The sequence below is a fragment of the Sus scrofa genome, chromosome 3, assembly GCF_054392235.1.
Source record: "Sus scrofa isolate SSC_HxYL_T2T_F1_AM1 chromosome 3, Sscrofa_HxYL_maternal_Yorkshire_Landrace_v2.0, whole genome shotgun sequence".
Classification (NCBI taxonomy): Eukaryota; Metazoa; Chordata; class Mammalia; order Artiodactyla; family Suidae; genus Sus; species Sus scrofa.
Genome location: NC_139385.1, coordinates 85,498,287 through 85,514,416, shown reverse-complemented (window position 1 = coordinate 85,514,416; position 16,130 = coordinate 85,498,287). Strand labels below are relative to the sequence as shown.

Below are 16,130 nucleotides of genomic sequence, written 5' to 3'. Positions count from 1 at the left end.
AAGAGTTTTAAACTCCAAATATAGAGCGTGATACAGAAACATCAACACCGGGGTGGCTGATGAGATGAGGCACACATATTAAGGGAACTGACTAATACTCAATGGGAAGAGTAAATAAATGTCCCATAAGCATGTACACAATCACCTCAGCCGAAAGAGCTAAATAAATGAAATTGCTTCTTCCTTCCCTGACACTGATGAAGGGTCTCTTAGCTAATGCTTGGCTGACACTCGTGAATCATGGCACACACAAGTCCTCTCTGCTCTCAGGATAACCTTTCTTGTATACATCTTCAGACACTGAGACAGAATTTCAATGACTTCGGTTTTAAGGAAAACAAGTCCCAGTCTCTGAGAAGTAAGGTATTGATCCAGGATAATGTTAGATGAATATCCTCTATTGAATTTGACTGAAACCTGGGTGAATTACGTAAAAAAATCAAGACCTACCCAAGGCTGAGGACCCAACACCAGAACGCACTGCCCACTGTGGCATTTGTAGTAGCAAACAGCGGCTGTATAACTAATGGCTCTTTCATGTGTCTTTCAGGCCAGTGAGCAGATTTATTATGAGAACCGTCAAGGTAAGACTCTATTCTGAATTACTCTTATGAATTTTTAACTTTTTTTCTATGTTTGCTGCTGAAAAAGTGCCTCAGTAATTTCATATTTGAAATTACACATCTGCACTGCCTCTAATCCTTAGACATACACTTCGTCACAGAGAAGAAACATATAGAAAGATGCACGTACCGGGTCAAATTCTACTGTCCTGATGCTTCCCCCAAAAAAGTTATATAAAAGTAATTAAGATCTCATTCCAAGCCAGAGTCTGTAATGCCCATGAACGGTTTTGCATGTTGAATTCATTAAGTTAATAAATACTTGGATGGGTTAGTAAAGTCTTGGGGTTTTTATGTCAAATTGAATTTTCTTGTCCTTCTGTGAGCTCCAAGCCTCTTCCTTACTGTGATTGGATATGATCTCAGATTAAGACACTAGTTTGGCTTAAACTTTCCTTCTTATTTAAGTGGGGAAAAAAGGCATAACATGGACTTAATAAATTGCTTAACACATAGAAATATTTATCATTGTTATGATTTTAATTATTATTACTTTTACTACCCTATCTTTTGTGGATAGCCTTTCTTTATCTGAGGCAAATCTCTTAAAAGAGATTCAGTGTTACAGTGGGGACTTTTTCTCCCAGGCCTACAGAGGTGTCCACTTCCTGTTCCACTCTAAACTGCAACCAATAGGACAGTGCCAGTATCAGCAGCAACACTTGTTAATATAAAGACACCATCAGCAATGTTACTAGAAGTTTAAAAACCCCTGGAGTTCTGGTCGTGGCTCAGTGGTTAACGCATCCGACTAGGAACCATGAGGTTGTGGGTTCCATCCTTGACCTCGCTCAGTGGGTTAAGGATCCAGAGATGCTGTGAGCTGTGGTGTAGGTTGCAGACACGGCTTGGATCCCACTTTGCTGTGGTTCTGGCGTAGGCTGGTGGCTATGGCTCTGATTGGATCCCTAGCCTGGGAACCTCCATATGCTGCGGGTACAGCCCTAGAAAAGACAAAAAAAAAAAAAAAACAAAAAACAAAAAAAAACCAAAAAAAAACCACTGAGAGATTCTCGTAGGCTTTTCCAACTGCTGTAATTCTTCAGTCAGCTGAATCATGATGACTGTAATTACTCTTTGCCAAACTCTTTAAGGAGTGTTGCATGTGGTCAAGGCCAAAGTGCGGGAAGGAAGGCCCCTTGAAGGGCCCAGGTGGTAGTGTTTGCCCTTGGGTCTTGGCGGGAGTCATGTGGACTGTTCCTAGGAAAGGTCATGTTTGATTCACGGCAGCTACTCCCAGCTATCAGGCCAGTGACCATTTCACCAGGTTTGGCTTTTTTTTTTAAGATAAAACTCAAAAACTCAGAAACAAAACTTACTCTCTTAGAGTCTGTCCCTCATTCTTCTTCATCCTGGAGTTACTTCCAGTCCCAGAAGAAAAATTGCTGATTATCACAATACTGACCTTGGATGGTGGAGCTTCTAAGAGCTGCCCCTCCTCCCCCAGGCAGAGGCAGGGTAGGGGGAGTTTCTCGGTGCAGCAAGAGAGACTGAATGGGTCTGTGTTATTTGAGCAGGATACAGGACAGCCAGCGTCATCATCGCTCTGACTGATGGGGAACTCCATGAAGAACTCTTCTTCTATTCAGAGAGGGAGGTAAGTGACGGGAAGTGTCTGACATGGAAACAGGGCTTCTTCCTCCTGAAACGGGCTGTGGTCTTTCTACTCGAACAAAATGATAGGTGCTACTGTGTAAAATCCCTGGTTAAGTCAGTGTCCATATGCGAAAAATAATAATAATCACTCATTTTTAAAGTGACTTTTCATGTCTCACACATAGTAGGGGTTTCTCCCTTTTCAAAATATTTGTGTATTCCTCTGTGTTTTGAGGGATAAAATGCACTTTCGAAATACTGTGTATCACTTTTGAACAAATCCATTGGTACTCTTTTCCTTCATTTCTACTAAAAACAGGAGGGGAAAGGATTACTCAAACTATGTAAGAGCCAATTCTGTCAATGTATTCATCTTTGAAATTCTTACTCTAAAAACCAAAGCTGACCATTAATTGGTAGCAAAGCAAATTGTAATCTCTCCTTCAATATTTCGTTTTTCCTTTTCCTTATGCTTTTGAAAAGTACTTCTCAGAACAAGTAAAAAAAAAAGCTCTCTAAATGAAACTTTTAGTATATATAAAGAGATTCAGAAAAAGAGGTTTATTCAAGAATTGAAACGTAGTGTTTATATTTAGGAAATTCTTTCAAGTTTCCGATTTGAGCTGTATGTATAAGTAGCCCAAGGAAACCAGTTCACCCTGAGAATGTACTGAAGCCTCACTAGTGACAAAGGCCCATTCAGGCCACATTAGGAAGAAACACAATAAGGAAAAAGAGGCAGTGAGGAGGGGACATGGGGCCTCTGGGGGAGGAGTCAATCAGAGCATTATGTTTAACCTTAAGCTGCTGACTTCCATTTAATTTAAATTCAGCTTCCTCTGCAAGCGAGAAGTATATATTCATTCATTCATTCATTGTTAACTGGGAGCTTGGCCTGTGTGGGCCCTTTGCTGGTCACTAGAGACACATTACTGAATAAGATACAGTTGCTGCCTTCATGGGCTTTACCATGTAATAATGTTGAGGTTTTTGAAACCTCTGCTGGCAAAGGGCATAAGGAAATTAAGTAGGTAAATGCTTTACAGCCCTCCACCCCTAACTCGTATAAAATTCACAATAGGTAAACATAGGACAGAGTCACAAATATGACAGATTCCCTGAGCATTTGGAAAATAATGTATTTTCATAATCTGAAGTTGAAACTATATGATGGGAATGCAAAATGGCTTATTTGGGTGCTGAATAACAGTCAAACAAAGTATAAACCCTAATAAGGAAATAACTGAATATAAAATAGGGATTAGTAGAAAAGAATGTTAGGTATGGCACATGCAGACTTGGAAAAATATTTGGAGTGCCACTGCCAATAGCAGGAGGTTGTCTGAAAAAGACCGATAAGGCTCAAGACATGTAAAGAAAATGAGGAGTTCCCACTATGGCACAGTGGGGTAAGGATCCAGCATAAGTCACAGCCATGGTTCAGATTCAGTCCCTGGCCCAGGAACTTCTATATGCCACAGGTGCAGCCAAAAAAAAAAGAAAACAAACCTTTCCATTTTTGATAATTCTATATAAAGTCCAGCTAGAGGAGAAGAGTCATAGAAGCTGTTGCTGATAGGACCAGGGCTAGATGGTAGGTACAAGTTTATTTTATTCTGAAAGCAGCAAGAAGTTTTTCTAACAGGAAGGAAAAAATATGTATGTTTCTGTCCATTCTAAAATTCAGTGTTAGGTGTTCCTGTCATGGCTCAGTGGAAACAAATCTGATGAGCACCCATGAGGACACAGGTTCAATCCTTGGCCTTGCTCAGTGGGTTGAGGATCTGGCATTGCTGTGAGCTGTGGTGTAGGTCACAGACATGGCTCGGATCTGGCTTTGCTGTGGCTGTGCATAGGCCTGCAGCTACAGCTCCGATTGGACCCCTAGCCTGGGAACCTCCATATGCCTCAGGTGCAGTCCTAAAATTAAATAAATAAACTTAAAAAATAAAATAAAATTCATTGCTAGTTAAAAGAAGGTTAGACTAACAAGCCGGGGGCGGGGGTTGGGGGCAAGAAACAACATAATTCAAATGAATATGCATATATTGAACACCTACTATATGTTTGCTATCAATGATCTATTAAGTACCTACTCCATATACCAAGGGTTTCCATTTTTTTGTTTTCTATTCTGAAACAGAGAACCTGGAAATCAGATCATCAGAGCCTTTAATAAATCAAATATTAAAGTCAAGCCAAAATCTGGAGTTCCCCTTGTGGCTCAGCAGTAATGAACCCTAGCACCATGAGGACCCGGGTCTGATCCTTGGCCCTGCTCTGTGGGTTGGGGATCTGGCATTGCCTTGAGATTTGGTATGAGTCACAGGCATGGTTTGGATCTGGTTTTGCTGTGGCTGTGGTGAAGGCCGGCAGCTGCAGCTCCAAATCAACCCCTAGCCTGGAAACTTCCATATGCTGCAGGTGTGGCCCTAAAAAGACAATAAAATAAAATAAATCCAAAATCTGGATGTTATTCATTATGTTACCCTCTCAATACTTAATTGTAGATAAGGTCAAGGGTTTACCCACTCAAATATGGACCATATTTCCCATACTATTCACCCAGTGTCTTCTTTAGGGATAAAAAAAGGCCTTATTCACAAAAGTGCTGAGACTATGCATGTCTACATTGTTCTAGGCCTCATGTGAGGAGCTCTGCATAGATTGTCTCATTTAATCCCCAAAATACTTTACAGAGCAAGGCCAAGAATCAAACCCAGGTATATGGGCTTCCAAAGATCACATTCTTTCTGAAAGAGCATGCTGCCATCACGAAGGAAGAAAGTATGTCAATAAAAACCCATCAGAGGAATAGAAAAGATAATCATTTCCCCGGAATTTCTAATATGGCTTTAAGCCTAGAGTTTCCTTTTCCTCCCTGGTCATTCAAAGACCTTCCTCAAGACTCTTGCTTCTGTGGATCTTTCTCCACACTTCCCACTAGGCTCATCACTCCCTTCACATCCACCATATTGCATTAGGATGTGTTCACTGGAGCTTTGGCTCCTTTGGAGACAGGGATTGCCTTCTCCATTGTGGTACCTGGCACAGAGTAGGTGCTCAGTAAATACCTGATGGCTGCAGTTAGTCTGGCTAATCCAAAGGGAGCCCATTTGCCCCTGCTTCACTCTCTAAATATCTTTTCTTTCCTTGGCCCAGGCTAACAGATCCCGAGATCTTGGTGCAATTGTTTACTGTGTCGGAGTGAAGGATTTCAATGAAACACAGGTATGGTCATGGGTTTCCTCAGATTTGGACGCACACCAAGCTTGTGAGTGATAGAAAACATATGCCTTTGGTGCACAGGGTGCATCAGCAGCATAAGTACCCTTTAGATAGATGATTTTTCCAGAAATGCTAAGCAGGAAGGGAATTCTTGGATGTGTGAGGGATGTGAATCCATTTGCTAATGCACTTGGGAGTCTTTAACACAGACCGTCCAGGCAGCATCTTTTTTGGTGGACTTTCTTAGTGGATATTAAGTTGCCAAGAGATCAAAACAGATCGAAATTAACTTGGAAAACTTGTTGGGTTTTTTTTTATTTTTACTTAGTTTGACAAGCTGATTTTCTGTATTTTTTCTTTTTTTTTAGGGCCACACCCTCGGGATATGGAAGTCCCCAGGCTAGGGGTCAAATCGAATCGGAGCTATAGCTGCCGGCCTACACCACAGCCACAGCAATGCAAGATCCAAGTGGTGTCTACAACCTACACCACAGCTCACGGCAACGCCGGATCGTTAACCCACTGAGCGAGGCCAGGGATCAAACCCGCATCCTCATGGATACTAGTCAGATTCGTTTCCACTGTGCCACAACGGGAACTCCTGATTTTCTTATTTAAATGGCAAATACCCCTTTTCTCCCACTAAAAATGCAACGCATTTTCAATCCAAAAAGAAAGAAAGAAAGAAAGAAAGAGTTGGCCAATAGGCAAAAAAAAGTATGTACAAATATATAAAAGCAAATTGTGAAAATTTGTTAGCTACCTAAATAGATGTTCTTCATAATTTCCTTTTGTTTTAATAACATGGACAATGCTCATGATATGTTGTTAAATGAATAAAAAAGGGTTATAAAACCTATTTGGGGAATAGTATGAGTTCACTTTTTAAAATAAAAAATATGTATATCTGGATAGAAAAGTGTGGAAGTTCCAGTTGTGACTCAGCGATAACAAGCCCAACTAGTATGCATGAGGATGCAGGCTCGATCCCTGGCCTTGCTCATTGGGTTAAGGATCTGGGGTTGCCATGAGCTGTGGTGTAGGTCACAGATGTGGCTCAAATTCCTGCGTTGCTGTGGCTGTGGTATAGGCCGGAAGCCACAGCTCTGATTCGATTCCTAGCCTGAGAACTTCCATATGCTGCAGGTGTGGCCCTAAAAAGGAAAAACAAGAAGAAAAAGAAACAGAGAAAAGTCTAAAAAACTCTATATGTCAAATTAACAATATTAGAAAGATGACGGATAGAGAGACAGATGATAGAGAGTTGAATTATGAGTAACTTTCTTCTTTTTATCACTCTTGGGTTTTTTGAAATTTCCCAATTACTATGTGTTACTTTGGCAATCAGTAAAAATCCTGGCCCCGACTCTAACTGTAGCAATCATAGCACTAGGCAGAGATTTGGGAGCAGAAAAAGCTCACAGATCAGTTTTTCCTTCCTCCTATCCTCTGCTCCTTAAAGCAGGAGCAGCCAAACCAATGGCAAGTGTCCTTTCCTCAGTGAGCAGTTTGGGTGAAAGATGAGGGTCCCATTCACTGGCCTCACCCAACACCAAAACTTGAACTTATTTTTAAAGTCACTCTGAAAGGAAACTTGAGTCTGTTTGATTCAAATCCAGTTGCCAGTAGAAATGTGGTTGAATGGGAGAGAAATGAGCCAATGGCCTGCCCCCAAATCCATAAATACATCAACCCAAGCCAAATGTTCTCTAGCTGGGAAATCTTACCTCTGCTCCCAAAGAGACAAGTATTAAAACAAATGTAAGAGCTGGAGCCGACCCTGCAGGCCATTCCAGAGAGTCCGCTGGTAAGCTCGTTATGACGGAGGGCTTTTCACTGAGGCCCCTGAGCCCAGGCAAACCCTCAAGGTCCTCTTGGTTCTAAAAGTAGATGGAGCCCCCTGGACCCAGTGGCCTTCCTCAGTTCTCTGCATCCGGGCCTTACCTGTCTCCGTGTTTGCTGTGTTCTCAGCTGGCCAGGATCGCAGACAGTAAGGATCACGTGTTTCCTGTCAACGACGGCTTTCAGGCCCTGCAGGGGATCATCCACTCCGTGAGTAGAGCGCTTCCTCTGAGACTGGATACTCGGGCACTTTCTGCCCCCTGCTCTGCTGTACATACCCCAGCTCCAGCTCACTAAGGCTGGTTGTTCTTCTGCTTGAGTTGTCATTCCTTTATATATTTCTGTGTCTGTCGTGGTCCACTTCTCTCTCTTGCCTTTTACACGGGCTTCTTTTCTCATTCTCCTGGGCCAGTTCTTGACCCTCCGATGGAAATTAAAAATGGAAGGGAACCCTGCTCTGGCAGCGAGCCAAACTTCAGGCGTTTCTCATACTGGAAGGACTGCGGCTGAGGCTGTGCCCTTGATCGACCTCAGCTTTCCCAGTTGAGACCGAATGCAAGGTGCCTTCAGGGCACTGCAGCCTCCCTTATCCTGTACCATTTGGCCATCAGAGATACTTTCGATCAGTGATTTTCTACCTTGGCTGCCCATTGGCAGTTATCTGGAATAGGATTTTTAAGATCTTCCTGGGTGACTTTAATGGGACTACTGCGTTATTAGACCTATGATCCCCAAATATGAGGGATTTTTTTTTGAATGTTAAACTCTTATTTATTTAATGAACAGAAATTGCCTGTAGTTACAACATGGATTATTTTTTTTTCTTGTGGCTTATTTTTTAAAAATTGAAGTACAGTTATTTACAATGTTGTGTTCGTTTTAGATAGATAGATAAATGATAGATAGATAGATAGATAGATAGATAGATAGATAATAGATTTTTCAGATTCTTTTCCCTTATAGGCTATTACAAAATATCATATATGGTTCCCTGTGCTATATAGTTGGCCCTTGTTGGTTATCTATTTTACATACAGTGGTGTATATCTTCATCCCAAACTCCTGATTTATCCCTCTCCCAACCTTTCCCTTTTGGTAACCATACATTTGTTTTCTATGTCTGTGAGTTTATTTCTGTTTGTAAATACGTTCATATGTATCATTTTTTAGATTGCACATATAAGTGATATCATATCATATCATTTTTTTGGTTGCACATATAAGTGATATCATATCATATTTGTCTTTCACTGTCTGACTTCACTTAGTATGATAACCTCTAGATCCATCCATGTTGCTACAAATGGCATTATTTCATTTTTTCATAGTTGAGTAATATTCCATTGCAAAATAGGAGCGCTTCCATATTCTCCAGGGTTTGCACAGTAACCAGCCCTCTTTTCCATCCCAGCCTGTTTTTTCTTCACATCACCCCTTTTCGATCAGTGAACAGGACACTGGCTTCCAGGGCCTCTCTTTTCCACCTTCCATCTCCAGGCTACGTCCTTGGTCCAGCTAGACTATGGGAGGATGCTAGGCTTTGAAGCCTCAGCCAGAAGGCCTGTGTGTGTGCTGCTGCTGAAATAAAGTCCACAGGTGCTGAGCCTCCACCTTTAGGTTTGGGGACCAGGCAGACAGCCAGTGGTTTCTCCAATTGAAGCTCACCAGACTTCAGACTCAGGCTTCAGGATGCAGATTCAGAGCTCAGAGGATCACTGTTCCCTTAAGATGTCAGTGGGGTCTTGATCTGGGGGTTACCCACCAGGGACTCAAGATCTGCCCATCTCCCATAGACTGACCTAGGAACCCTCCAACCTGGACGTGCCTCATGTTTCCTTTCCCTCCCTCCACGGATGCTAAGAACCTCAGCAGAGTGCAAAGTAACCCCAGCAAAGTGAGAAGAACTTTGGAGCAGGTAGCCCAGTGTTTAAAGGCTGGCCCAACAACTTATTATTTACACATCCTTGGATGAGGGGTTTCACTTGGTTCCTTATTCGCATAAGGGATTAAGGATAAGATACATATCATAGGCTTGTTTGAGGATGACAAGAGATAACACTAGTAAAAATACCTAATATTTTTCTAGGCATATAACCCGAACTCAAGGCATGAATTATTTCCTCTTCCATGTCCCTTCATAATCATATGAGAAGCATGAATGCCAGCTTCCTCCTGATCCTCTGAATTTTCCTGAATATACATAAAAATCACCAGGGAATCTTGTTTGCAATACCCATTCCCAGGCCCTATTCCCAAGAGCCTCTACCACAATCAATATGGGATAGAGCCTAGGAATCTGCATCGTTAAAATCTGCACTTTTTCATTAGTGCCCCAGGTGTACTTTCACTTGATACATGTGACCTTAAGTTTTCAGTACTGTGAAAAATAATTCCATCCCAAGTGGGAATCCCTACCCTAAGATGAACATATGATAATCATCTTCTTTAAGATGTATTTGCAAGGAACAGAGACCCACTTAAACTAATTTAACCAGAGCGTGGAAACTGTTGAAAAGATAGAGAGTATCATTCTCATGGGTGGATCCCCAGGTGAGGGACCCCTGCTGTCAGTACCTTCTGGGGTCAGCATGGCATACTTGACAGTATAAGCAACAAGAAGTGTAATAACCATGTAAAACAACCCCCACATAGTGATTTAGGTAGATGATTAATAGCAGGATTTGGACCTGATCATATGTCCTATGGGCTGTTCTGGACTGGAGCCTACACGGGAAGCTGAAGTAGATCTGGAAGACAAAGGAGGGGTGTTGGGTAGCTCCTGAGAAGAGATGACCTCAGTCCCAAGGCTGGAAAAGAGCCAAGTGTATTTTGGTTTTGGGGGTTTTTTTGCTTTTTTTTTTTTTTTTGGTCTTTTTGCCTTTTCTAGGGCTGCTCCCACGGCATATGGAGGTTCTCAGGCTAGGGGTCGAATCGGAGCTGTAGCCGCCAGCCTACACCACAGCCACAGCAATGCAGGATCCGAGCCACGTCCATGACCTACACCACAGCTCACGGCAACACCAGATCCTTAACCCACTGAGTGATGCCAGGGATCAAACCCACAACCTCATGGTTCCGAGTCGGATTTGTTAACCACTGCGCCACGACGGGAACTCCAAGCCAAGTGTATTTTGAAGACAATAATAATAATAATACCTGTTTGCCTGGTGGGAGAGCTTGGATAAAGGAGTATGGGATAATGGGAAATAAGCCAAGACATTGGGTTGGAAGCAGGCTGACAAGCTTTGATGGAATTTTCACTCCAACTTAGTGTAATCACTGAAATATTTTAAACATCTAACAAGTTATATTTAAGAAGAGAATCTGATGGCAGCGTCCATGATTATAGAAGAGGGACTGGGAAGGCCCAGAGGCAGGAACCCAATCCTGAGGCTACTGCAGAAGGGCTGTCTTCAATGGCTAGATTCTGAAAAGGGACAACTCTTACCCATTCAAAGGTTCTCATGAGCCACGTGCCACATCATGCAAGAGCTGGTTCCTACCCAAATAATTTGAGGATTTCTATCAGCATAAATTGCTGTTATCCTTTAATATTTCAACCTTAGTAACTCACAGAGCTCGACATGAGCCCAGATATTTGTAAAGTTCTCCCCACCCTCAAGTGGAAGTCACTCCAAAGATGCTTCAGAAATCTTGGTGGAACAGTCCTTCAAAAAGGGGGGAAAAAAAACCAATTTGAGACTCCAAACTTTTAGCTGAATGATAACATTTTTGTGAGCTTTTATCTGGGAGTTATGTTAGTGGTTTTGATACTTCCAGTATTTAAAACCCATGTCTACTGCAGTTGTTAATTTGTTTGCTTGGACAGAAAAAACAGGAACAAGCACAGCATGGCTCATCTTTCTCAAGTCAGACAGAAGTAATTAAGGCCTGAAAGTTGGCTAATGAATTTTAAGAAGTATGTTCATGTCTCCTCCTGGATACTGAAAACTCTCATTCCCCACCCTCCTCATCTGAAGCATCTCTTCCAGCATGTTCCCATGGAGGCTGTTTTGTGGCTGGTTATTTTCTCATAATAAAAAAGGACTGGGCTTAATTATCCAAAATAAGAGTGTACAGCAGCTTTCAAAAGCTCAAATGGTTCATGAAGTTCTTCATCCATAGTGAAGATAATAACCCATAGGGTTTTTTTTTAATTGAGCTATAATTGACTTGCAATATTAGTTTCAGGTGTACAGCGTATTGACTCAATATTTTATAGATAATACTCCATTTAAAACTCCATTTAAAGTTCCCATCTTGGCTAACAAACCCGCCTAGGAACCATAGGGTTGTGGGTTTGATCCCTGGCCTCACTCAGTGGGTTAAGGATCCGGCGTTGCCATGAGCTGTGGTGTAGGTCACAGATGTGGCTCGGATCCTGCATTGTTGTGGCTCTGGGGTAGGCCAGTGGCTACAGCTCCGATTTGACCCCTAGCCTGGGAACCTCCATATGCTGCAGATGTGGCCCTAAAAAGCAAAAAAATAAAATTAAAAAAATTAAATATTGGCTATATTTCCTATGCTGTACAATCTGTCCTTGTAGCTGATTTATTTTACACATAGTAATTTGTACCTCTTAATAGTGACCTTATTTTTAAATCCCAAATCAAGATGCAAGGGCTAAAATTTATTCATTTCTCTAATGCTCATTGAAAACTTCTTATGCTAAGACTCTGACCATTTGGTTAAAGGTAAGCAGATGGAGACCCTGTCCTGGTAGAGCTTATAATCTACTGGGAAGGACACATAAAAACAAGTCAGTAAACAAATATGTTTAATTTAAATTGTGATAAATGGTATATAGGAAGTAACATACTACTGAGATTAAAAGTAAAGCAGAAATGAATATGATTAGTATTCATGAGGACACAGGTTCAATCCCTGGCCCTGCTCAGTGACTTAAGGATCCAGCATTGCCGTGAGCTGTGGTGTAGGTCACAAATGTGGCTCGGATCTGGCATTGCTGTGGCTGTGGCATAGGCTGGTGGCTACAGCTCTGATTGGACCCCTAGTGTGAGAAACTCCATATGCTACAGGTGCAGCCCTAAAAAAACAAACAAACAAACAAAAGTGTAGAGGTTGACAAAGAACTCAGCCTCCTTTGAAGAGATAACCTGAAGGTTGAGATGGAGTTATTCATCAGAAGAGCAAGGATGGCAGAGTAGAGCCCTTAAGATGGTGTATAACAGAATGAAAGAAGAGCCATGTTTAGGGTGCAGAGTGACAGAAGATGAAGGAAGAAGCAAGCAATGGCTAAATCCTGCGGATTCTTGAAAGCCATGGTATTTTACTGTAAGGAGAGTAGGAAACCATAGCCAGATATGAAGTCTGAGAATGGAAGAAGTATGCTTGCATTCAAGACTCTCAGGAGGTCTAGAGATCATGGTGTTTTATCATGGCCCTGAAAAGCAAAAAAGGTAAAAATCATAACAGCCTGGTGAGAGAAATATTCCCATTTTACAGATGAAGAAACTTAGGCTCGGATAGTCTGCCCAAGAGCACACAGCTCTAAGACAGCAGAGTTGGAACCGAGTTCCAAGACTCTAGAACCCAGGCTTTCTCCCTCCTCTATTTCCTTAAGAAGGCAAAAATAAAAAAAGACACCATTTAGTGAGATGGACTGGGATTTGGGGGTTAGTAGATGCAAACTATTCCATTTAGAAGGGATAAACAATGAGGTTCTACTGTACAGCACAGGGCACTGTAGTCAGTCTCTTGGGAGAGACCGTGATAGAAAACAATATAAGAAAGGGAATGTCTGGGTCACTTTGCTGTACAGCAGAAATTGGCACAACATTGTAAATCAACTATACTCTTAATTTTTAAAATTCAAAAAAAAAAAACAAAGAAAAAGCACCATTTAGTGACTTCTTAGGTGTTAGATACTGTGAAAATCATTTTACATGGTTATCTCATCAAACTCTCACGAGCACCATTTTCATGTAGATATTGTGACTCCCTCCACAGAAGCAGATACTCTAAGGAGAGAGAAATTCGCTCCCTTGTCCAAGGTCCCTTGACCAAGCAGTGGGCCATGATCCAGAATAGACTCAGTTCTATCTCTAAAGCCCAGAACGAGATGACAACAGTGCTGCACTGAATGATAGAGTGGGTGGGCCAGGAAGCAGCTCCTTTTCGGAGAAGGGGACACTGAGGACCAAAAACATGCAATGACTCGACACAGTTCACACAGCTACAGCTAAAGCAAGACTGGAACCAGGGTGGGCTCTCTGACCTGAGTGCACCATGGTGGGCGGCAGAGCTCTTTGCCATTTCACCATTAGGCGGAGAACACCTCCGAATATCTCAGTTTCTACTCCATGGATGAAATTGCATCATCATGAGATGCTGACAGCTTGACACAGGCAGAAAGGAACGTCTTTCTTACACACCTGCTCAGGATTGTACCTCTGAAGACAGAATTCCTTCTTGTGTGTGCAGAATTCAGTTGATAAAATTGGAAGGCAACATCTGGAGGGTTGGAAGGTTGTAGCCCTTTAAACCAGTCACACTGTAAAGGAAGAAACTATTCCTTTGCCTTTTCTTACTGTGGCTTCCTTGGGGAATTTCCATTGACCACAACTGGTGAATGTCACGCCAGCCCTCAAGCGAAAACATGAAGCAAAGGTCCAGCGAGGCTCCTGGGTCTTTGTTTGCCTTTTCAAAAGTGCTGCAGGCAGTGAAATGGGAACCTGCATGAAAGCTGGGTTTGGGTAACACTGAAATGGGTGTGCAGCTTCGAATCCCAACACTTGGCCGGGTTGCCCGGATGCCCGCTTCTCCTCCCAGCTTGTCCCCAATTCACGTGCCATCAAGGGCGGTGCCTGGAACCAAGCACACTATCTCTGAGAAGAAGAACCCAGTCACCAGCACCAAACCATCTCCCTCTAGGAGCATTTCCCTAGGATAAATATTTAAGCCTGCGCTGGGCTTCCTATTAATGTGAGGGTGAGTCAGCGCCTAGAGCTTTCTGCCTGCCTGATCAACAATAAACAAGTATTGAGCAAACACGACTATATTTGCAAGGATTTCTTGCAAGTCTTGGCATGAACATGTCTGTTATCAAGGAAGTTGTAAGATTACTGAAACTGAGGAATTAACCCATTCCATGGTGTATATTTATTTATTTTATTTATGGAAACCATATCCTGTACTGATTTCTCCCTCCCACTCATAAAGGTGAAATAAATGGAGCCCTTGATTCGGCCCAGCTCATAAGGAAGCTTCCACAAAAGGCCAAGTCCATCTTCCTGGCCACCTGCTTTTCCAAGACCCCACAAGGAACTGCTGGGGGGGTGGGGGGGAGAGGGTTTCCTGCAATCAGAAATCCGCATCACACTCCCATAGTCCTGGAAAGTGTCTGACTACTGAACCAACTGTTCTTCCAGGACTAGCAGAGGAGAGGCCTTTTTCTGCGGCAGCTGTTCTCTTAAATCAGCCGTGTTTACGATTAGAAGTAATGCCCTCTCCTCCTTTGCCTCATCTGAATGCTGTCTCCAGTTCTGTCTCAACCTCAAGGCTCTGCCGCAAGCCTCCCCTCCCCTCAGAACCTGCTCTGGTCTCCCCTTCACCTTGAACTCTCCCTGCCTGGAACTCCAGTGGCACTAATTGTTGCCACCACTTGAAGGGCACTTGCGTCTTTTTCATGCTCTAGGCCATTTCACCTGGTCAGATGTTAATTGTGCAGCCACAGAGACCACCTCCTTTGTTGTATTTCCCGTTGTGTCCAGTGCTGTGCTGTATGCATGTATTTGTTGTAAAGCAGCTCAAAGGACTACAGAGCATCCATGACCTACGCTCCCACCCGAAGCAGGCGGTTTTGTGGCTCTGTTTCTTATAAAATCCAGTCCTTCCCCCACTCTCTCTTCCAAGACTGTAACTCTAAAAGAGGGCATTTTGAGCTCCATTCACATTAGCAGGCCTGGAAGCAAAAATAGAATCAATTGTAGTTTCAGTGGTGAACAAAAACCTTTTTTTTAAAAAAAAAAAAAAATCACTTGCCTCAGCAGTCATTAATTAGACTCAGACTTTGCAGACATTCAGACCAGGCATCTCAACTAAGCTATGATTTCTCTTTGGCTTATTAAAGGGTCCAGATGTAATAGAAATTCCCATGGTTTGAAGAGGCTACAAAGATTGCAGAGGGGCTTGTTCCGTTAATCCTCAGGTCAGCCCCACACCCCTCCAGCTCCTCCTTCTGTATCTAGGAATCTGTTAAGACTCACTGTAAAAGCAGTAGCAGAATTTGGAACAGAAGTCCAGTGAAACAATGCAGGGTTCAGCGCCCAAAGAGGCCCACTGACTTGGCCAGGATTCAGGAGCTCAACAAGCTCATCTTACTAAAAAAAAAAACTGGTCTTGGAGTTCACAGTTATCTGATCTTTCCTTCTGAAAACAGAATAGAAAAGTGGTTTCATGAGGGGAAAAAATTAATGTCCTCGATTTCAGAATCTTGTTGGACCTATGCTCCTTCACACCAGACTTTTCATTGAGTGAAACTAACTGAGGGAAGAGTAGCATTTACTTAGGTGAGTTGGGTCCCCTGCCCCAGAGAAAAGCTTTTGTCTGTTTTGAGGATGAGCTTTATTATCTAAAATTCAGTAACCCCTTAAAAAATGTCTTGTTGGGAGTATTTATTTAGTAAGATATATGATTATACATAAAGTCATATACGAATCCCAAAAAGATGTGTCTGTAAAAGCAAATTTTTCTTTTAAATTCAGATTTTGCAGAACTGATATGAATCTAGGCTAAGGGTCATAGTTAACAATAAGTATGTGTCTTAATTTTAAGTGTGGGGTGGAATTTTCTTAGGAAAGGTGACCATCTTTTTTTTTT

At 42.3% G+C, this 16,130-nt stretch overlaps 1 protein-coding gene across 8 annotated transcripts in view; it reads left to right on the top strand.

Annotated features, from left to right (window-relative positions):
• The window catches only part of ANTXR1 (ANTXR cell adhesion molecule 1), a 240,535-nt gene that overhangs the window by 55,140 nt on the left and 169,265 nt on the right, over positions 1–16,130 (top strand). For all 8 annotated transcript variants that reach the window (XR_014841791.1, XR_014841790.1, XR_014841788.1 and 5 more), the window contains exons 5-8: positions 551–584; positions 2,141–2,220; positions 5,382–5,450; positions 7,419–7,499. Coding sequence is in view for 2 of the 8 variants with exons in the window: in XM_003125066.7 (XP_003125114.3) it covers positions 551–584; positions 2,141–2,220; positions 5,382–5,450; positions 7,419–7,499 (264 nt within the window). In the remaining 6 variants the exon portion in view is untranslated. The remainder of the gene's footprint in view (positions 1–550; positions 585–2,140; positions 2,221–5,381; positions 5,451–7,418; positions 7,500–16,130) is intronic.